The 23305-nt window shown below is 45.4% G+C and overlaps 1 protein-coding gene across 10 annotated transcripts in view; it reads right to left on the bottom strand.

Moving 5' to 3' along the window:
* The window catches only part of LOC119166653 (uncharacterized), a 288262-nt gene that overhangs the window by 11179 nt on the left and 253778 nt on the right, over nt 1-23305 (bottom strand). For 8 of the 10 annotated variants that reach the window (XM_075883322.1, XM_075883323.1, XM_075883324.1 and 5 more), the window contains one exon: nt 3948-4052. The exons of the other annotated variants lie outside the window; for them this stretch is intronic. In XM_075883322.1, the coding sequence (XP_075739437.1) occupies nt 3948-4052 (105 nt within the window). The remainder of the gene's footprint in view (nt 1-3947; nt 4053-23305) is intronic. 10 annotated transcript variants of the gene reach the window in all.

The raw sequence follows: 23305 nt of genomic DNA, 5'->3' as shown, positions 1-23305 counted from the left end.
GGTTAAGTTTCAACATATATACATCGCTGGAAAAAAATGCACTTTTATTTCAGCTTTTGAAAACACAAATATGCGTTGTACTGCGTCCAGTACCCCGTTGGTACACCAATCTTGCTAATTTAGACATCCAACCACCCACATGAAAATGGGATGTGAATTGACAGCTGGAAATTGGGTTTCCAGCTTAGATATTAGCTAAGATCGGATATTCAGGCGGGTAATTTCCCGTTCTTAGCTGGAAATGGCATTTCTAGTTGGAAATAAAACCCATGATGGGAACGATATTTCGAGGTTGGAAATTGATACGATTCCCAACTGGAAAGCCATTTTCAGCTAGAAATATGACTTTCAAACTAGGAATGGAAGGCGGGAAATGGCTTTCCAGTTGGGAATCATTGCGGTTTCAAGCTTGAAGTTTTCCAGAGTCACTTTGGAAGTTATATTTCCAGATAAAGTTATTTCCATCTTCTGTTTGGAAATAATTTACTAGATTAGCATGATATTTTACAATTTGCGAGTGGTTAGTTGACAAAAAGAATTTGAGCCAAACAAAAAAAAGTGCTCTACATACAAGTGATAAATCTAGTGTATACCATGTTTATTCGAATGCAAGGCGAGTTTTTTCCAGATTTTTACTACCTAAAATCCCACGCATTCCAAATCAAAAGCCAAAATTCGATTTTTTTTTTAGATGCAATGAAAACTGACTTCTCAGTAATTGCAGGCTGCGCATTTTGGCATGACTCAGAATATTGATTACACATATGCATGGTATGCATGAGCATCTGTAGGGGGCTGAAAAGGGGCACTTTCCTCCCCTCAGTACACACACCAAGACAGGCCCCCACCCAAACTACACCAGTGCTCTCCCTCTTCCCCAGCAGTGGTGCAACAAGGATTTGCATCGCCCCCCCCCCCCCCCCCTAAAGACAAAAACCCTGCCGACGACCATGATCATACAGCACACCGGACACATTTTACCACTGATTTTAGGCCCCCTTTATGGCTAGGAATCGGAAACAAAATGAAAAAACATATGGCTGAGGCAGAACGTACTTTTGTTTGCCCTGTTCTTACGAACAGACTTGATATTTTACATTAGTGTAACATTTAGAAAATAAAACTTAACAGTTACAAATACAAAGCAATAAATGTTTTACGCTACCACACATTTATCGCTAACTTTTCCTACAGCTTGAATGCAATCGAACTTGAATATGTCTGCGCTTATAAGTATCATGGTGTTCACATTAATAACTTGCTATCATGGTCTGACCACATTAATTAGGCCACATCCAAATTTAATTGAATGTCTGATTGCCCAAAACGAAACTTCCCTGATGACATGCCAACATTAAAAAAAAAAAACAGTTGTATATCACCTACATTCGTCCTTTACTAGAGTATGGCTTATGTGTATGATATCTCGGCAACGTAACACTCGCTAAGAAGTGAGAAGCTATCCAAAACCAGCCGTCACGTTTCATTCTTTCCAACTATCATCGAACATTCAGTCTAACTGCTATGAAGATTAGGCTTAATCTTCCCCCCTTGTCATGCGCAGAAAAATAGCTCGCCTTTGTGCTTTAAAAAATATATATACTATCGCAATCAAAATCTAAAATCGTGTTTAATACAGCCTGCATTTTTCATCTCATCTCACATAGATAACCCCAATAAAGCCCACATAGTATATACCTCGAAGTAACACCTCCACCTTTTCCCAGTCTTTTCTTTCAAACACATGTCGTGACTGGAACCTTCTGCCAGCATCAACTGCCAGTATTACTAAACCTGACGCATTCCGTCAGGCCTTGAAGTAATCCTGAAATGGTTTTGACAATTTTTCACAAACACATTGGACCTGTAGACCAAGTCCCAAGTGTAATTTGGAGACAAATTTGAGCTCTCTACATAAACTGTGTAATTTATTGATTTGTGGGGTTTAACCTCCCAAAACCACCATTTGATTATGAGAGACGATGTAGTGGAGGGGTCCGGAAATTTTGACCACCTGGGGTTCTTTAACGTGCACCCAAATCTGAGTAGACAGGTTTACAACATTTCCGCTTCCATCGGAAATGCAGCCGCCACAGCCGGGATTTGATCCCGCGACCTGCTGGTCAGCAGCCGAGTACCTTAGCCACGACCACCGTGGCGGGGTCTGTGTAATTTATTACAACACTTTAAAGTTGCGAATCGATCCAGATTGCTGCGACACGGCAAAGCGCGTTTTCAACTGCCTATACACCAAGCGACACGTTCTGCCTCATTGACGTCATCGTTTCCAGCTGATCTGATTGGCTGTGGAACGCACAGCATAGGTATTTCTTTTCTAATAAACAGGGAACAAATGTTGTTCATAATTTGTAAAACCTTATCATTTATTTTGCCTAAATATTTGTCACGAAGGAAGAGAACACATTCGCAGTTTACAACTAAGCTTTGGGACACTTCCGGCACTCGGTGAACGCGAACGCTGTCTGCTTGGATTTCACACCACACGCTCAGTGGCATACTAACTCTTTCGCGAGTGGGGAGGCAAACCTACCTCACTCGTCAGCCATATATATATATATATATATATATATATATATAGTTATAAACATTTAGAATAGTGTATTATAGGAAACAAAACAATAAAATATTTATTTAATCCTAACAGTTTTGGCTGGTGGACCAGCCTTTTTCGGAGGATCTAAGCGAAATGATACAAGCCTCCAAAAAGAAAAAAAGAAGAAAAAAGAGAAGAAAAAACAAGACAAATGGTCCAACGAGGTAGCAACAAACAATAAAAAGAAGAAGAAGGAGTGGAAGTAGAAAGGGGCATGTAGTAGAAGTGGGCGGGTAATCCTTGCATTGTTACTGGGGATAGATAAGACGTGCTGCCAACAGAGGCGACCAAGGAAAAGGGAAAAAGTGAAACATATTGCCGCTTAGTCGCATCCCACTCATGGATCGAGTTAAAGTTCACGTGGTTCGGCAGCTGGCCCGCGGCATCGGGCCACACACACACGCACGCACACACACACACACACAGAAGAAGCATACGACCCGCTCCAGCTTTAGGAAAATATTGGCCACGATGGAAAGCTAATGTGCCCTCTCCTCCCTCCCCCATCTGCCCTCTCTTGCAGAAAAGTGTAAAACCAGTCATACTCAAAAAGAATGAATGGATATTCTTTAAAGGATGAACAAACAAAAACGTAAACAAGAAAATAAAATAAATAAAATAATAGAGTACTTAGAAATGAAAATAAAGTCAAAAAATAATAACACAAGCCAGTTGGTGCACGTAGCATCAAATTTGTTTATTTTCACGCGTTATATTGATCATCCTATGTGTGGGACTTCACGTATGTATAAATAAATGAATTGAGTAATTCACTTTTTGTGTTTCACGAAACTTCGCCGAGGCACGTCAGTCGCCCAGGGCTCTCGTTGATTCCGTGGGTAAGTGATCTGAATTTCTTTATGAAGTATGACTCCTGCTGTTCGCGCTCCTGTGTGTTCTAGAAGCCGGATTGTAGGGGTATGACACGCGTTCGAAAGAGTGACCAGAAAGGTTGATATGTTTGGAGAACGGCAAATTGGGGAGGCCCTTTAATGTGCCCTGTCGTTGTTGAAACGCAAACGGAATGCAGTTTTCGTGTGTCCAATATATTCCTGTTTGCACACCTCACAGCGAATGTTGTAGGAAATGAAGGTGGTCGCCACCTTCATTTTCCTGCAATGGCTTAACAGGCCCACCCACAAGAGCAACAGCAGCAGCTGCCTCCTCTGATTCTCCTGCCTCCATGAGACCCCAAAACCTTCTCGGGCACAGGCAAGGACAAGGTGAATGTCGAAGGTTGGGTTGCATTGTACGAGCGTGTAAGCGAATACTATAGATGGGACCCCACGTTGATGCTAGTCAACGTATTTTACTTGCGGGATACAGCACTCACCTGGTATGAAACGCACGAGTCGGAGTTGACCAGCCGGGACGCAAACTGAAGCTTGTAGAGTTGTTCAGCAGGCCATTTAGGCGACAGCATGCCGCGAGTAAAGACCTGGAATGTCGCGTGCAGACATAGACTGAATCGTATGCATCTTATATACAGGACGTATTGGGCCTCTGTCGAAAGGTGGACGCGAACATGAGCGAAACTGATAAAATCGCCCACATAATAAAGGGAATTGTCGATGACGCCTTCAATCTGTTGATCGTTGAAGATTGCGCCACCGTCGACGCGGTGGTGAAAGAATGTCAGTGGTTCAAGCACGCTAAGAACCGTCGCATAACCCACCAGTTTGCGCGTCTGCCTAATACTGCAACCACTTCGACCTGCGGAGACAGCCCCAAGTTCAGGCAAGCTACATCGTCCGAAAATGTCACCCGAATCGTTCGCCGCGAACTTGAAACAATGGCTCCTGCAGCCATCGCTTTCGACGACCCTTAAAACAACGCATCCACCGTCTCCCTTATCCAAGCCGTCATTTCCTATTTCACCAAGAACTAAGAAATCTCAGCATCACACCTGTTTGCGCTGTTCGCACTACAGAGAGTTCGGCTCCAGTTAACCAGATCCCGGTGTACCCTTCACGCTACCCTTCCTGCTACCGGAACCCTGCTCAATGAAAAACGTAGGATGATCGACTGATCTGCTTTTCCTGCTCTCGCGCCAGGCACAATGCACACTACTGTCGCAATCGTTGAAATCCAATTCATCCTGGAACACTGGGACGTGGCGTTGGTTTGAAGGTAACTCTCGCCGGTTTTCTACTCCGCACAATCTCCAGCCTGCTCCTACTAACGTTCAGGGCCGAAGGTTCAGCTGGTCACCATCACCCCAAGGCCGCCAATCTCTCTCGCCGATGATTTCTCGATCCAGATCCCCTGCACGACCTGGGGCCTCAACCTCGGGAAACTAGACCATGAAGCTACCGGAGGTGACGCTGCATTAACGACCTGTTCTGCGAATCCTCTGTTGACAATTTCTACACACCGCAGTATTTTGGACCTTTTGGTGGATGACGGAACCATTACAGCCCTCATAGACACTGGTGCACAAATTTCAGTCATGAGCGCTGCTCTCTGTATTAAACTGCAAAAAGTGATCACGCGTCTTATTAAGTGTGCAGTAATGCTTGCCGATGAGAGCACATCTACCGTTCTCGGCATGTGCACCACTCTCGTGTGTATTGCTGGCCGCCAGACCGTCGTATTGTTCACCCTGCTTGAGCAGTGCCCATATGACTCGGTTTCTCGGTTTCGACTTCCTCTCTGCGCACTCCGCCCTTATTGACTGCTCGACAGGCTTTCTTCAGCTGGAACTGCCTTTTGACGCCGCTGTTGCCCGCGATGCTCAAAGTCGCCTTTGTGCCACCGAGTTCCTGCATCTTCCGCCGCAAGCTGCGACTTACGTGCCGCTCATGTGTGATCTGCCTGTGAGTGATGGTAAATATGTCGTTTCACCTATTACCGTTATGCTAATGCATTCCATTGCTGTCCCGCACACCGTGGTGAGAGTACGCCACAAGCAGACCCATTTGTCTCTTTTGAACTTTCATTCATTTTATTACCTCAAAGGTCCCGGTTGGGATATTACATGAGGGAGTGGGTATTACAAAGGCTAACAATATAATGGTAGTTATGATGGGATAGTTTCGATGAGCCGTTTAAATGCTTGGGTGTCGATGATGGTGGTGACTTCGGTGGGCAGGTCATTCCAGTCTTGGGCTGTGCGCAGGAAAAACGATTGATGAAAGGTCACAGTATGGGCTTGTGGTGGATATACTGCGTTACAGTGACTGTTGCGGGAAATGCGGTGGGCTCTTCTGATGTATGGGTTATCTAAAGGCAAAGAATGGAAGAACTTATGATAAAGGTTAAGACATCGATTTTGCGGCGCTTAGCCAAATCGGATAGGTTAATCTCTGCTTTTAGTGCCGAGATGCTTGATGTGTATAAATAGTTAGACAGTATAAACCGTGCCCCACGGTTCTGGACAGATTCGAGGGCGTAAGTGAGGTGAATGTGGTGAGGGTCAGAAATCGCGTTAGCATATTCTAGCTTTGGCCGGACAAAGGTTTCGAAGGCAACTTTTTTTAATAGAAGGAGGAGCAAGCGAAAGGTTACGGCGTATATACCCTAGAGTACGATTAGCAGAATTGATTATGTGGTCAATATGACAGGTCCAAGTAAGGTCACGCGAGATGTACACACCAAGATATTTAAATGAATCCACTGTAGTAATCTGGTTGTTATTGATGCTGTAGTTATAAACAACGTGATGTTGACAACGGTGAATAGACATTAACACAGTTTTAGTTACATTCAAGGACATGAGCCAAGTGTTACATCAGTTCTGTATGCGGGCGAGGTCACATTGTAGTATGGAATGATCAGAGGGGTTATTAATTGTGCGGTAAACAACACAATCATCTGCAAATAGACGGATGTGAGAAGAAATATTACAGGGGAGGTCATTAATGTATATCAAGAAGAGGAGGGGACCAAGTACGGTACCTTGCGGTACGCCTGAAAGAACGGGTGTTAGAGATGAAGAACGTGAGTTAGCATAAACAAATTGCTGACGGTTGGTTAAAAATCCTCGTATCCAGTTTAAAACACAGGGGTGGATGCTAAGACAGGATAATTTTCATAAAAGACGACCATGGGGGACCTTGTCGAATGCCTTTTCGAAGTCTAAGAATATTGTGTCAGTGGGAATGTTACGGTCTAGGTTTACGTGTAAATCATGCAAAAAAAAGAGCAAGTTGAGTGTCACAGGAGTAATGTTTGCGAAAACCATGCTGACTTGGGTGAAAGAAATTTACAGATGTTAAGAAGTTAGCAGTATGCGAGTATATGATATGCTCCATTACTTTACAAGAGACGCTTGTTATAGAGATCGGACGGTAGTTACTCGGTGATGCTCGGCTTCCTTTCTTGAAGACTGGGATGACCTTGCCCATCTGCCAGTCATGTGGAACTGAACCGCTGTCGAGTGATTCCTGAAATATGAGCGACAAAAACAGGCTACACACATGTTTAGTATTTTTTAGCACTTTAGCATTGATGCCGTCTACTGCCGTGGATGATGAGTTATTCAATGATTCAATGACTTTGACTATGCCGCATGAATCAGATGTGATGTTTTGCATCAGCGGATATGCGGAAAATGGAAGATCGGGTAAACTGTCGGGTGGCTCACTAGTAAAAACAGAACTAAATACTGTGTTAAGAGAATCAGCAATTTCATTCTCAGGAATAGGAAGGCCAAACCTATTATTAAGTGAAATCCCACTACATTGAGAGGGATTAATTGTTTTCCAAAATCGCTTCGGGTTATTTTGCAGCATAGCTGGTAGGGTGTTAGAATAGAACTTGTGCTTAGTTTCGATAGTTAGTTTATAATATTCTTTCTCCACTGCGTAATAATTCTGCCATGTGGAAGCACAGTTAGCTCGTTTGGCAGCTTGAAATAGGCGTTTTTTCTTATTATTTAGTCGTTTAAGGGATACATTGAACCATGGGGAATTCATTTTCTCTGTTATTGTGATGGTAGGAATATAAATACGTATAAAACGATGCATCTCTGCTTTGAAAAGCAACCAATTTGACTCCAGAGAATTTAGCGGAAAGTTAGCGGAAAAAGATTATTTTGGCAGAAAAAGATTAATTAGCGGAAAAAGATTGGTTTCTCCGTGCACGTGCTGCCTGCTGGTATTAAACTAAGCGTTATGTCGTTGTTGCAAGAGTGTGATATTTCTGAACTGTCAGCTGAGCAACCTACTCCGCACATCAACTTGCTCACTGCGCCCAAACTTTCAAGCATTGAGATTGCCAAAATGATAGCCCCAGATCTTCCGCCCTCCGAAGCACAAGACCTCCACCGTCTCTTGACATCCTATGCGGACATATTCGATCTTGACAACCGCCCTTTAGGCCAGACATCAGTTGTGACCCATCACATCAACACCGGCGATGCCAACCTAATACATCGCCACCCTTACCGTGTCTCCGCTGCCGAACGCTCTGTCATACAGACAATGTCCAGAAAATGCTCGCCAAAGGAGTCGTCGAACACTCATCTTGTCGGTAGGCATCTTCGGTCGTGCTTGTGAAGAAGGAGGAGAACACATGGCGGTTTCGCGTCGACTATAGACATCTCAACAAGGTCACTAAGAAGGACGTTTACCCCTTACCAAGAATAGATGATGCCCTTGACTGCCTTCATGGCCCAAAGTTTTTCTCGTCCATTGACCTTCGATCTGGTTATTGGCAGATCGCTTTTGAGCCACGGGACCGAGAAAAAACAGCATTTGTAACCCCCGATGGGTTATACCAATTTAAAGTAATGCCGTTTGGGCTTTGCAGCGCACCGGCCATCTTTGAGCACATGATGGATTCCCTTCTGTGCCGCTTCAAATGGTTCACTTGCTTATGCTACTTAGATAATATAATTGTTTTTTCACCGACGTTCGCGAGCCATCTTGGACAACTATCCAGTATTCTCCAAGTATTCCGCAACGCTAGTTTCCAGTTCAACTCCTCCAAATGCCGTTCCGGCCATCGCGAAATAACTGTACTTGGTCACCTCAGCATCTGGGGTACAGCCCGATCCGGACGAAATTCCCGCAGTGACTCAATTTCCCGTACCCTCTTCTGCTAAGGATGTCCGGAGCTTCCTTGGTTTGTGCTCCTATTTCCGCCACGTTATTCGGAATTTCGTCGATATTGCGCGGCTTCTCACCGAGCTTCTTAAAAAAGACGTCCCATTTACTTGGGATTCGCCTCAAAGTGCTGCATTTTCGGCGCTCATTGCAGCCCTCACGACTACGCCAATATTAGCCCACTTCGATCAGACTGCCCCGACAGAAGTTCGTACTGACGCGAGTGGCCACGGAATCGGTGCTGTTTTAGCTCAGCGTCAGCATGGACGTGACTGCGTCATTGCCTACGCCAGCCGCCTTTTGGCCCTTGCCCAGAAGAACTATTCCATCACCGAAAGAGAGTGTCTTGCTCTTGTTTGGGCTCTTGCTAAATTTCGCCCATGTTTGTTCGGCCTCAGTTTTAGTGTTGTAACTGATCATCATGCGCTCTGCTGGCTTTCCTAAATCAAGGATCCCACGAGATGTCTCGGTCGTTGGTCTCTACACCTCCAAGAATATACCTTCTCGGTCGTGTATAAATCTGGTCACCTCCATCAAGACGCCGACCGCTTGTTACGGTATCCAGTGAATTCGCCAGACACCACAGAGGAAGCTACAGAGGCTTGCGTCTTATCAATATCAGACTTTCTTGATATTGCTTCTCAGCGACACCGCGACCCGGATTTACTTCCCATCATAGAAAGCCTGAGTTCCGCTACTCCACCCACTTCTCTGAACTTATATTTCCTTCATGAAGGTGTTCTCTACCGCCAGAACATGCGCCCTAATGGTCCTGACCGCCTTCTCGTTGTGCCTTCCCATTTGCATGTAGATGTTCTCCAACAGCTTCACGATGAACCTGCCGCAGGTCACCTGGGAGTCACCGACACTTATGATCGCGTCCAGCACCGTTTTTTCTGGCCACGCCTATATAGCTCTGTGCAAAAGTATGTCGCCATCTGCGACCTTTGTCGACGTCCAAAACGACCAACATCGCGTCCAGCTAGCTGGCCTCCTTCACCCTATTGAGATCCCTGCTGAACCATTCTACCGTGTAGGGCCCGACTTTCTCGGGCCATTTCCCACTTCTGTATCCGGGAACAAATGGGTTGCCGTGGCGACCGACTACGCGACACGTTACGTGATCACCTGCGCTCTCGCAACCAGCTGCGCTACCAATGTCGCCGACTTTCTACTGCAGCTCGTTACTCACCAAAGCTATACTTTTTATCTCGCCTCGTCCAGGATATCGTACGTTCCTGTTCCACCAACCACAAGTTCACAACGGCATACCATGCACCAACTAATGGACTTACAGAGCGCATGAATCGCACTATCACTGACATGTTGTCGATGTATGTTTCTCCAGACCACCACAACTGGGACGCAACGTTACCCTACGTCACCTTCGCTTATAACTCCTCCAAACAAGACACCGCACGCTATTTCCCATTCTACCTTCTTTATGGACGTGAACCCTCTCTGCCTCTTGATACACTCCTTCCCGTTGGTTCAAGCTCCCCTGTCACATACGTCCGCGATGCCATGAACGAGCCGACGCAGCATGACAGATTGCCCGAGAACGACTCATACTTTCTCAAGCCTCTCAGAAAGATCGATACGATTGTCACCACCGTGAAGTTTCGTATGCACCAGGTTTTCTAGTACTCTCGTGGACCCCATGTCGTCACATCCGCCTCTCAGAAAAGCTTTTATTTCGCTATGACCGACCATACAAAGTCCTACGCAAGATCACCAACCTCACCTACGAGATACAGCGAGTCGTCGATGAAGCGCACTCAAGGCCACCACCAGCTGCTGTTGTGCACGTCGTAAGGCTGAAGCCTTATGTGTCGCCCAACACTCCCCTTTCGTGACAAGCGCCGGGTCGGCGCTTTTTAACGCCACAGGGTAATGCCACAAGGCAGTAGTGGGATTGGGGCAGAAAGTGGTAGAGGGTCTCTGCCTGGAAGAAAAAACTATGAAGTGGATAGAGACTGGTCTCAGCCAGCCAGTGTGCCAGTCATTGTCACCGCTTGTAAACGTCGTAAATATCTGCAAATATACGTTTCCTTGTAAGAGTATGTCCAAATGGACAGATCTTTCCCTGCTGAAGAAGAAAAGACAGTGGTTGAAGTTGACATCACATACTTGCCCTCAATCATCAAAAGTTTCTGCAGGTGTTAGTCTTTGGTAAACTAACAACAAAGTAACTTTTCGACAGTATCAGATGCTTAGAAATTCAGTGATCTTTAACATGTGATGGGCATGTAGTCACAAACTAGTTCACCTACTGAAACCACCACTTAAGGGGAGACGCGGGTCGAAAAGTCGCGGTTTTCCGGAAAATTTTCGCTTTTTTTTTTTCCGGCTGTATTGGCATTCTTGGATTATAATCTATTACTTCTGAAAATATCAAGCTGAAATTCGCACGAGAAATTATCAAAAAATGCTTCCAAGTGGGCAGCGGTGACGCGAGAAATGCGCGAAAGTCGTGAAAAACGGCGAAGTTCGCGTCGTCCTGTCGCGAAAACGACGCGTTGGCCGCCATTTGCAATCGTGCACGCATGCTGCGAAGGCCATATCCTTCATAATCCACTAGTAGCCAGTCTCGTGCCTTCACGCAGAATAAACAAAAAACGAGAAAAACAACGCGTACGTCACGCGTTTTGAATATCGCGACACACAGCGCGAGGCCGCCGTTAGACGGCGGTGCGCTCCACGCTCCTCCCCCTCCTATCTCTCCGGCAAAAGAGCGAAGCCTCGGACGTCGCGATCGAGTTTTTCTGCGTTTCTCTGCATTTTTTCGTCATGGCAAGCCCGAAGAAGTGCAGTTCAGATAATCGAAAGTTCAGAACTCGCCACAAGTATCGAGGGAAACGGCGTCGGACGCTTCGCAAAGCGACAGCGAACGACGATGTCGCCCCCGACCAACGCCCCGACGCTCCGACTTCGGATAGGCCTAACACCGTCACCGAACCCTGCGACAGTGGTTGTGAAATAGCCGCTGCCGTGGAATTCGTCAGTGCATCCCAAAGGAAGATTGGATTCTTCGAGAGTGAACGTAGACCGGTAGATGCTGCTACTGCGAACATGCTGCTTCGCGAAGTCGATGCGCTGACGGCACTTGTGGCGGGTGCGCAATGCCCAACCTGCCGCGAACGGAAGCTCGGCGTGCGAGAGGCAGCTGGAAAGCGCAAAGGACTTTCGGCATTCCTCGAACTGTGCTGTCAAAATTCTGATTGCCCTGAATCTGCACTTTCGTTCACGCACACGTCGAGACGTACTGCTTCGGCCGGGGACCAAGGAACGAGCGCTCGTTTTGACAGCGGCAGCTCGCGTGACAGCTTTGCTGTAAACGTGAAGGCAGTTCTGGCAGCACGCGCTATAGGCGCAGGCCACGACCAACTTTCACGATTTTGTGCGATTCTCGGTCTTCCGAGCCCGATGCATCACAAGACATTCAACGGCATTTGCAAGAAGCTCCATGGTGCGGCGATGACGGCAGTGAGCAAAAACTTGCACCAGGCACGAAACATCACGAAGGACGCAGTCGGCGGCAGAGATGTGCCAGTCATGTTTGATGGCACCTGGCAGAAAAGAGGTCATAAAAGCCACAATGGAGTGGGCACAGTCGTGTCCCTGGACACGGGGCTCTGCCTCGATTTTGAAGTTCTTTCGAACTACTGCCATGCTTGCAGTATACACAGGGACCTTGGGGAGGATGAAGAGATATGGCGAGCTTTTCATCTTCCAGTTTGCCAAAAAAACACTGACTGCTCATCCCATGCAATGGAACCTGCGGCAGCTGTCAATATATGGCAGAGGACCTTGTCTTATGAAACTCCACCGCGATTGACCAGCTTTCTAAGTGATGGTGACAGCAAGGCCTACACTGCAGCCTGCGAGGCAAATGTATACTGTGACATCCCCATTGACAAAGAAGAGTGCACGAACCACGTTGCAAAGCGCTTGGGAACTGCCCTACGGAAATTGGCAACGCCACTGCCACGAGGCGAAAAACTGAAAGATGCGACAATAATAAAACTACAAACATATTACAAGATCGCCATCACGAGCAACAAGGACAGTGTCCGAAATATGTACACCGCCATATGGGCATCGTATTTTCATTGCTGCTCCAGTGATGGTGCCAGTAGCCACAACTTTTGCCCCGCGGGACCAAATTCGTGGTGCAAGCACAAGCATGCGGAAGCACTGGGGGAGCCTGCACCATGCCACACCCCACTGTTGACGAAGGCTCAAGGATTGGCAATTACGCCTATCTACAAGCGCCTTACAGAGGAGAAACTCCTTATTCGGTGCCTTCATGGCAAGACACAGAATGCAGCCGAATCGCTGAACAGCAAGATATGGCTGCTATGTCCAAAAACAAAGTTCGCCTTCAGAACAACTGTGGAGACAGCCACCGCTCTTGCTGTACTCTAGTACAACAAAGGCCACAGGGGCTTTGAAGAAGTGCTCGAAGGCATTGGAATTCTCCCCTCACAAGATCTGGCCACACATGGTGACCACTGTGACGTCATGCGCATCAGGAAGATGAACCTGAAGCAAACTGCAGAAGCGAGGGCACACCGTCGCAACACAGCGAAGAGAGCTCGTGTTGAGGACACTGACCGCAAGAGCCGTGAAGGACCAAGCTATGGTGCAGGGGACTTCTAGACACTTGCAGTGCATTCAAGGCAAGGTACTTTTCATTGTGCCCCAATTTGATGCAAAAAGAATGATTTCCTAATAAATGCCAACTTTGCGATCTTTCAAACTTGTTTTTCTCATTTTCATTTTTTCTGACAGTTTCACGTTTTCCGGGCAGCCTTTTAGAAACTTATATTCATTGTATAGTAACGAAACTTGGCACACATATTCTTCAACACATGCAGAATGCAAATATCTACTCTAAATTGCAATGCCTACCAGCATTAGTTGTGAAAATATTAGGTTATTGTTTCAAGGGAGATTGAAAATAATAAGTCATTCAATACAATTTTTTTTTTCTTGGTTCCAATATTTCTGTGACATATCTATATAGATATTTGCACTTTTCAATCTACCAAGAGTCAAATAAGATCAGACACAGTGCTTTTACTGAAAGTTTAGTACATAAAAGAGTGCCCGCAAAAAATGTAACTTTTTGCTATTGTTTATGGCATAACTCAATAATTATAGCAGCTACACAAAAAATGATTGCATATTTGAAATCTGCATGAAAAACTATACTAATAACAAACTTTTCAAGTCTCTATTACTAGAAATAAAAAAAAAAAAACTTTTTCTAGGAGCGTCTCCCCTTAAGACAGTTATTCTCTGGGGTTGTGTCTGCCTTTTCATGTTTGCAACAAAGGAAGTTGAGTGCCTTAGTTCCCTGAAACATTTTACCTCAGAGTAGTAGGTCATGACAGTTCACATATCTCTGCTAGAACACAAATGGTTCATTCTGCAGTGCATGCTCATTTTCACTACCTGTGTGTTTCAAAACTATACGAATGTGACGAGACAGTTCCATTCTTCTGAGAAGCCTGCAGAGATACTTCCACGCATTACACGGCAACCTGCAGATTTTATAATGATGTACATAAAAGCTTGTATCATTGTATGCAGGCCCGTAGCAAAATTTTTTTCAGGGGTGGCCCACCTATTGAGGGCTTTGAAAAACTTGTATTTTCATTATAAATTTTTGGTAAAACACACCCCTCCATCTAAATTACAAGGAGGGTGGGGCAGGCCCCTAGGGCACCCTTCTGGCCATGGGCCTCGTTGAATACCTGTATAAGAGACATGCACTGGGGAGCAATCGAAGAACCATGAAAGTTTTCTTATCGCCCCTATTTCAAAGTAGGCACACTGGTTTCTCTTATGCCACTTTGTCTCTTACATGAGTGTATCTTATATGAATGGATCTACGGTATTTTATAAAGGAGTTTGACTGTGTAATTAGCTATTACAAAGCCTTTTTATTGACATTCGCTAGACAAGAGGATTTTTATGACAACAGCAACAAACAATGTTGGTGCTCATTTGCAATTATGGTGCTCTATAATACAGCAGCGTTTTTAGATGCTGTCACAACCTCTAGCGAGAAACCGCAGAGCATAAGAGGCCACGTTCCCCTGCAGTGAGCACGCTTAGGCCCAGCTGCAAGATGAACAGCAATTATGTTGAAGCCTATGCCTGACTAGAATGCAGCCCTGCCAAAAGGCTTGGCCGAAAACAGTAACACTTATTTAACATGAAAGCACAGGGTGCTTCGTGATGAACACGTTCTTTTATTACAAGTGCGTATTACAAACAATGCGTTCAAACAATGTGCACATTCAAACAATGCCTAAAACTGTCTTCGTGAACAAACGGGACAGTTGCATTAACACGTTAACACTAGCAGCTGTTCGCCATCAAAAATATCCGACAGCGCCGAGATGGAGGCAGGGTCTCGTGGAGTGGCGACTTTTGCATTATTCTATGCCATTCTTATCATCCATCACTCGTGGCTAGCTGATTCTGTTGATAATTCAGACAAACAGCTGCTCTGATTAGTTACCACACTGGCCAAAAGCGAACATAATGATAAGCATCGGAATCAGAAAAGGCATCGTTCCCTGAGGCCGCTGCTGCTGCGACCTGGTGAGAATAGCCAGAATACTATATTCACTCGGTCAAAATAACGAGAATGCTATTTTCACCCAACTTGGCTTGGATCTGAGCAGAGCTGTGAAACATTGCAGCTTTTCGTCAAAGTTTACAACGTTGGTTCAGGCAACCTATGGATGCTTTTCTTTTGATGAAGGCACATCAGGCGTATTTTTTGCATGTTTGTGGTCGGCTCGGTGTTCACGTCGTTGGCGCACACTGCGATTGTGTTTGTCGTTGCAATGTGCTTTGTGAACATGAATAGTTGTGTGTCAGGGGCGTAGCGAGAAACTTTTTTCGGGGGGGGGCACAGGCATCAGCTTTTTTCTGTAACGTCACTATCAGCGATAGTTTAAACAGATGATACACATGTATATTAGGATATGAGGTTACCCCTCTCCCCATAAGTATGCTTGTGAAGAGAGTAAGCAAAAGTACTGTAAGAATTATTGATCGATATGTGGGGCTTAACGTCCTAAAACCACCATATGATTATGAGAGGCACCGTAGTGGAGGGATCCACAAATTCAGACTACCTGGCGTTCTTTAACGTGCACCCAAATCTGAGCACACGGGCTTACAGCATTTTCGCATCCCTCGAAAATGCAGCCGCGATTCAATCCCGACACCTGCGCTAGCAGCCGAGTATCTTAGCCACTAGACCATGGCGGCGGGGCAGTACTGTAAGAAGTACTCTAAATACAGTAGACGACAGGTACAATGACCGTTTGGAGCAACAGCCTCTCGCCGCACCATTGAATGGACTAGTCTTCAAAAACGCATTATTGCGATCGAAGAAGACATCATTAATCGTTAATCTTTGTTAAGTGTAGATGGGGTAGTCCTCATTGGGGCAAAGTGCGTTTGACAGGTCAAAGAGGGTTCTGCTTACACCGAGGAATGAGAGGTATACGCAACATGTTTTTGTACATTCGCAATTACATTTTGGTTTTGCTTACTTTGTTTAGCGAATTTCCTCCTGTTGATGTCTTGACTTCATGCCTATAGGAATGATTTTTATATTAATCTCTATATATATTTCTCTCTTTTATATTAATCTCTAGTCTTCCTGACGCAGTGGTAGCTCTTAGTCAATTTTTTTTTTACTTTACTGCGTGCATTCAAGCATGCTTGTGATACGCAATGAGTAATTTTTTGTAAGATATGCTGCATGTTGGCAACACTATTTCGCATACGTTAGTTTTCGGGCAGACAATCAGTTGCACTGTGACTATTGATATCAATAAAGTACTTCAATCGTAGATATTTTATCGTGCAATCTGCTAGCACAAGGTAATCATTGATGAGAAATGTTCACTTGGTCTCAGTCAAAAGTGCACATGCGACTGGACTATACCTACTCACATAGAACTTGGCCACTGGGAATATGCGCTAAAGCACTTAAATACGCGCAAAAAACGCAGTATCTTCTTGTTTTTTTCATAGCCGTCTTCACTCGCCTCCCTGAAACCACAGCGTTGCGGCAAGGTGTCTTCCATTGTTTGCAAGCGTGCAGCTGACTTTTCTCTTTACGTGAACAGATGAATAACTGTACAGAATATTCCACTGCGCAGCATAGCATGTGCATTCATGTTTCCAGCATTTACACAGGTGTGAACAGGAGCAGCCTCGAACCACACAAAATCTTCAGTGATCAGTTCACCAGTGATGAAGGAATGAACTCCGGATTTGCTCAGAGCATAGTGCACCATAATCCATTTCTCAGAACGCATGCACTCCGAAGAGAACTGCCAGCGCATGCAACACTTGTTTACTTACTTTCTACTGTGCACCGTTCATGCCTGTTGGTTGTCTGTTTTGAGCATTATGATGTGAGTTGCTAGAATTTTACTACTGCCATCACCTCCTTCATGTTCATTAAAATTTGTGGCATTTACAATGCGACAGAAACTACCAGCCTTCCGTATGGGGCGCAATCACAAACGTGAGACATCTCGTGCGAAGAGTAAGATACTGGGAGAGCGTGACCTTACCGGCACCTGATTGGAAGCCTTCCGTATGGGGCGCAATCACAAACGTGAGACATCTCGTGCGAAGAGTAAGATACTGGGAGAGCGTGACCTTACTGGCACCTGATTGGAAGTAGAGGAAATGTATGCACGTGAATCTTTTCGCTAGGCTAGAAACGAGTAGTAAGTAGTGTTTAAGGCAGAACTTTACCAGCCGACATGTATTGTCGCTAAAGTTCTCGTTTTCTTGCAATCAGGGTCACTGCCCGAACATTTCTGAGCTCGTTGCTTCCTAGCAATGAGAAGTTACCCCTTTGAAATATGCCGCCTATACGTATTGCTTGCTAGGTCGTGTCCTGGATTGATCAGCGCCTTTCTATGAGACACGATGGTCGTGCCGAAACGCTGTACGGTATAACGCTTGATGATTACTTCCCGAAAAACGATGCTGCTCCCACTGCACACTTGACAACTTGCAAAAATAAGAATGCCGCTTGTCACAGACAGGTAGCTTCACCGAAGTAACGCACCAGTGGCTAGCGTGGAAGAGCACTTCAGGCTTTCAGTATTTCTCGCATTTTCTGGACTACTTCAATAAGCACTTTAAGGCACATAGGCACACCTTGAATATGATTTCTTCGCTTCCCCCACAAAACATTCCCGAATCTGCCACTCTTCCCACTGTCGAGAAGTTACTGGCCTGTATACTCGAACATTATCTCAACTTCAGTATTGCAAGGAGAGTTAGCAGTATAGACTGTGAAATATAAGCGAGAAACGCTGAGCATGTCTGCGATGTAAGCGGTAACCAATTGCCCAGAGGTATTCTTCCAAAACGTGTGCCATCTTCTAACGCAGTGGTTCTCAGCCATGGATGAGTCGGGGACCCCTTGTGGGCTAATGTAAGTGATGGGGAACCCCTTGCAGCGGAGCGGAGTGAGGGAGAATATGTAGGTAAATTAACAAAACTGGAGCGTGAAATAAGTACATTTTATTGCTATCAAAAACATTAAACAAATGTGCCACATCACTTCATTTTGGACAGTCGATAAATACGGGGCACAGTCACGCTTAAAAAAAAATGCGGGTGAGGGTCTCCCGGATCATAGAAATGGCTTCGCGGATCCCTATCTGGAGCCACTGTTCTAAAGATTCCGGTAACACTGCCGGTGAGCACAGCTAAAGCAGAACGCTTTTTTTAATCGCTGAGAGACCCGAGTTGTACCTGATAGCTACAAAAACACATAAAAGATTGTTTGGCATCACTCTCTGAATATCTACTGGGAAATGCAAGTTCACCCGAAAGAAATTCTATTTGTTCGTTACTGGGAACGTAGACGGCTTCAGCTGAATGTGTGTGTAGTATCAACCATAGGCATCTGCTAACAATCAAGGAAGAAAGTCAATTGAAGTCATTCTTGGATTGAGATTTTTTGAACAACAGTAAAAACATAGTTGTTAATGATCAATTGATGGGGTTCAACAACCCAAAACCATGATATAATTACGAGAGATGCCGCAGTGGGGCGCTACAGAAATTTCACCACTTTGGTTCTTTAACATGTACCTAAATCAAAGTGCACGGGCCTCAAGCACTTTCGCCTACCTAAATATACGACAGAAATTCCATCCCACTACCTGCGTGTCAGAAATAGAGCATCATAACTTCTGGACCACCCTGGCGCGTAGTAAAAAATACGGTTTTGGTAAAAATCAGTATGTGCTATTTTTCATCCAGTTGTAAGGAAGCAAGTTCAACAATATGAGACATATTGCTGAAAATCACTTTGACAGCATGGCAGAGTGATTCCTTTCTCTCTTCTTTCCTACTCCTTGCTTTTCAGTGGCACCTTTCACTTGCAGACGTGGTTAGCAGATAGGAAAGGTGTGAACGACAATGCAGCAAATTTGCATGAGGCAATTCTAGCAAATTTGAGGTAACACATGGGGCATACAATGTGACATGCAGTGCGCAGAATAATTTTTGTGTTAATTGAAAAAGATAATCAACAGTATTCGACTATGTAATGTGTCTCTTTGCGTCATGAAACATTGCTTGCACAAAGTTTCTTTCATTTCTTGTAAAAAATTATGGTTCCTATGTATATTGCTTGTAATTTTACGCAATAACAGGCCAACCCATGTTTTCTACACTCTGTGCATTTCTTGTCTTGCGTCATGTCGCTAGTTGCAGAAATAGCTCGGTGTGCCCTTCTAGTCATATCAGTGTAAAAAAAAAAACAGATGAAGCGAATAAATATATATAATTTGTCGTATATTTTTTCAGCTTCATGTTCCTTATTCTTGCACTGTTTGTCACAGTGCTGACCAATAAAGGTTGTGCTCACAACCGCTGCCAGAACTGCATTTCTCATTACGCTGCTTTAGGTTTATGACCACCATCTTTTTATTTATGAGCCTTAGTTGCATGATGAGTATTTTAGTAAACCTTTCTATGGCTGTGATAAGCCTGCATTGCCTGTGTTGCACCTTTGTCACTAGACAACACGTCGGAGTGCCTTAGACCTTAGGGCTTAATAAAGATATATATAGTGAAATCTCGATACAACGAATTTGAAGGGACCGCGGAAAATAGTTCGTTATTTTGAAATATCGTTATAGTGAAAACATCAAAAATTCGCATTAAAAATCGTAAATGCAACAAAAGGAGTCGCCTACCTTTGCTGTGTACACATCCGCAAACGCTTAATTTTATGACGAGCGTGAAAAGAAACAAAACGCGAAGTATTCCGGAATGAGCGCACGTTTATTTGAAAAAGTCGGTGATCTTGGCCTGGCGGGTGCCGCTCAACTGCCGCAGGACGAACGCTTCGAAGTTGTCCACATTCTTATGCTCTGCTTCGGTGGCATTGCTGCACCTGCCAAGGTAAGTGCGCATCTTTCGCACGCATTCCATGATGTCGGCGTTGGAAAGCGATTCTTCTGGTTGGCTAACGGGCGCGGTCTCAGCGTCGTCTTCGCCATTGGCGTCCACGTCGCTGTTATCACCACGAACAGCACTGACGATGTCATCGGTCGTCAGTTCGGCTGACGTGCATGCTTCGTCGTCGCACTGCACATAGTCCTCGAACGTCACCGAGGCATCCATCGCGAGTCTTTCGACGACTTCTTGCCACATGCCACTCGCGTCGCTTTTTTCGCTGCCTTGTTCAGATTCAGATGGCATTACTACCAAGCCTGCCTTCCTCCAGCAGTTCTGGATGGTGGTTGATGTAACGCTCCACCAGGCCCCGGTAACCATTTCTGTGGCCTGTCGCACATTGATGGAGGTAGGCAGCTTCATCCGAAGATTTATCAGCAATCGCTGAACCAGGCGTGTCCGGTAATCGGCCTTGACACTTTTTATGATGCCTTGGTCCAGTGGCTGGAGCAAGGACGTACAGTTCGGAGGCAAGAATTCCAGCTGTACATTTGTCAGCCTGACATTAACAAGATGCGCCGAGCAGTTGTCGGCGATAATCAGGATTTTCCTACCTGCGCTCCTCATCTCATCATCCACTTTTAGTAGCCACTCAGAGAATAACTCTCGTGTCATCCACGCGCGTGAATTAGCCCGATAATCGCACGGCAATGAAACAACGTTCCTCATGCAGCGAGGCTTCTTGTATTTGCCGATCACCAAGGGCTTCAGCTTCTTGGTGCCTGTGGAATTGCAGCATAACAATACCGTAATCCGGACTTTGGACTGCTTGCCGCCTTTGCAGCTGTTCCCTTTAAAATGCATGGTTTTATCAGGAAGCATTTGATAGAAGAACGCCATTTCGTCCGCATTGAATATATCATCTTCGAAGTATGAAGCGACGATTTCGCGGAACTTCTCGTCCCTCCATGCAGCAGCGCTTGCTGCGTCTGCCGCCTTCTCTTCACCAGACACCACTTGCCAGGTGATTCCATTCCTTTCACGGAAGCGATGAAGCCGCCCCGCGCTTGCTTCGAAGCCTGTGATGTCCAAAGCATCAGCGAATTGCCGGGCTTTTTCCTGCAGCATGGGTCCCGACACCGGCACATTTTGAGAACGCGCGTCCTTGAACCAAGTCAGTACTGCAGCATCCACTTCTTGGAAATTCCCAAGTCGGAGCCGTTTTCTTGACGGTGCAAGTTGGGACCCTCGGTGCAGCTCGAGGATCTTTTGTCGGTCCTTCAGGATGGTTGCGACAGTTGATGGTGCAACCCCCATCTCGTTCGCAATGTGGATTTGTTTTTTACCGGCGTCCACTTGAGAAAGAATATCCACTTTTTCTTTCAAAGAAAACTGCCTCCGTTTCTTTTTCGCGCTGCTTCCGGAGCTCATCGCGAATGCAGAAACGAATCACTCTAACCTTTAAAACGAGAAAGCCGTACGACAATCGTGCGACGTTGCTGGTCGACGTAACAAAACAAAGGCGGCGAGGTTAGGCTCAACCTGGCTCAACGAGCATGCAAAAAAAAAAAAAAAACACATCGAAAACAAGGTACTGGCGATGGCGATAGGGCTAGCCAGGCTAGTGCGCATTTAGCATAAGGCAACGCAGGGAGAAATGAGCAGGAGCTCTGATGATGATGATAGTGCCACATATGGCGCTGGGCATTTAGACCGCCGCACGTAATTTTTACGCTAGAAATTCGTTATTTTGAAGTGCTCTTAAGGTACCAGGGTGATAAAATTTGAGACGTTATTCTGAAACATTCGTTATTCTGAAATTCGTAGTAGTGAAATATTTTTACATTGAACCAATGGACATTTGGAAGGGGATTTCCGAAATATTCGTTAATCTGAAAAACTCGTTAATCTGAGGTTCGTTATAGCGGGATTTCACTGTATTATACACTCGCATTCAACCCGAGTTAGGAGATAAACCGAATATTCTGTTGCGCGCGTGCACGCATGTGTGTGTGTGTGTGTGTACGTGTGTGTGTTCAGATGTTAGCAGAATGTGCAAAGGTTAAATAGAAATGTTATTCTTTGGGTTGAGTATATCTTAGCACATATACGAAGAGTCACACTCGAATATGCTTGAACGTGGCCCATCAGACCTTGGAACTGTGCCTGGCTATTTTCATTAGAACGAACCTCTCCCTATTGAAAATTATCATGGTGATCGACTTCGGCGAGATCTGTTCTGGCGGGTACAAGTATGACCACCGCTTGAGCATTTATCCTGTCGTCAAACCAAGTTAAAAAAATCGCCTCATGGTTCCGTCCTCTCTCACTGCGCAAATAATTTCCACTGCACACGAGACTCATTCTGGTATCATGCGCACTAAAGTGCGACTTTGTGAGCTGTTCTGGTGGCTGCGAATGGATGAATACGTGGAAGCAGCAGTGAAAAACTGCAACATCTGCCTGAAGGCCGATAAATCTACCAGGACTTCACTAGCACGACTGCAACTTTTTGAATGGCCTAAAAGACCATGGCAAAAGCTTGCCTTGACTATTGTTGGTTCCTTGGAGCGCACACTTCCTTCACAACAGCAGATTTGCCATAACGCTTATGGATTACCACTGCGGGTGGCCAGAGGTATATTTTTGTTGGGAGGTATCCACGAGGACAGTGAAAGACTTTTTAACGAGTGTTTTTGCCCGCGAAGGATACCCTGAGAAAATCCTTTGGGACAATAAACCTCAGTTCACTTCACGTGAATTCATTACTTTTCTGGAAGACAGGGCCATCATACTGCTGCATTCATCAGTGTACTACTCCCAGGCGAATAGACAAATAGAACGGTTCAACCGAACATTCAAAAACTTGGTTCAAGTTTCACTTCTCGAAGGACAACCCCTTCGACAAGCAGTCATGGACTACCTTGCAATCTACAGGGCCACTCCACAGGCAATCACTGGGGTTGCCCTTGGCGTTCTGCTGCATGGTAGAATGCCCCGCACGAGGTTGGACATTGTTGGCCTCTCAGCATCAGCCTTCGCTAAAGAACCAGCTAAAGAGTTGGCGCTACTTTGTCGTAGAATCCAGCGTCAACAACACAGCAGCAAGCTGTACACGGATAAAAGAAAGCTGCAAGAAGCCTAGAATAGCTGTAGGAGACACTGTTCC

This window comes from Rhipicephalus microplus, unplaced genomic scaffold (genome assembly GCF_043290135.1).
Source record: "Rhipicephalus microplus isolate Deutch F79 unplaced genomic scaffold, USDA_Rmic scaffold_16, whole genome shotgun sequence".
Classification (NCBI taxonomy): Eukaryota; Metazoa; Arthropoda; class Arachnida; order Ixodida; family Ixodidae; genus Rhipicephalus; species Rhipicephalus microplus.
The sequence above is the reverse complement of the archived record's forward strand: the minus strand, read 5'-3'. Positions and strand labels throughout refer to the sequence as shown.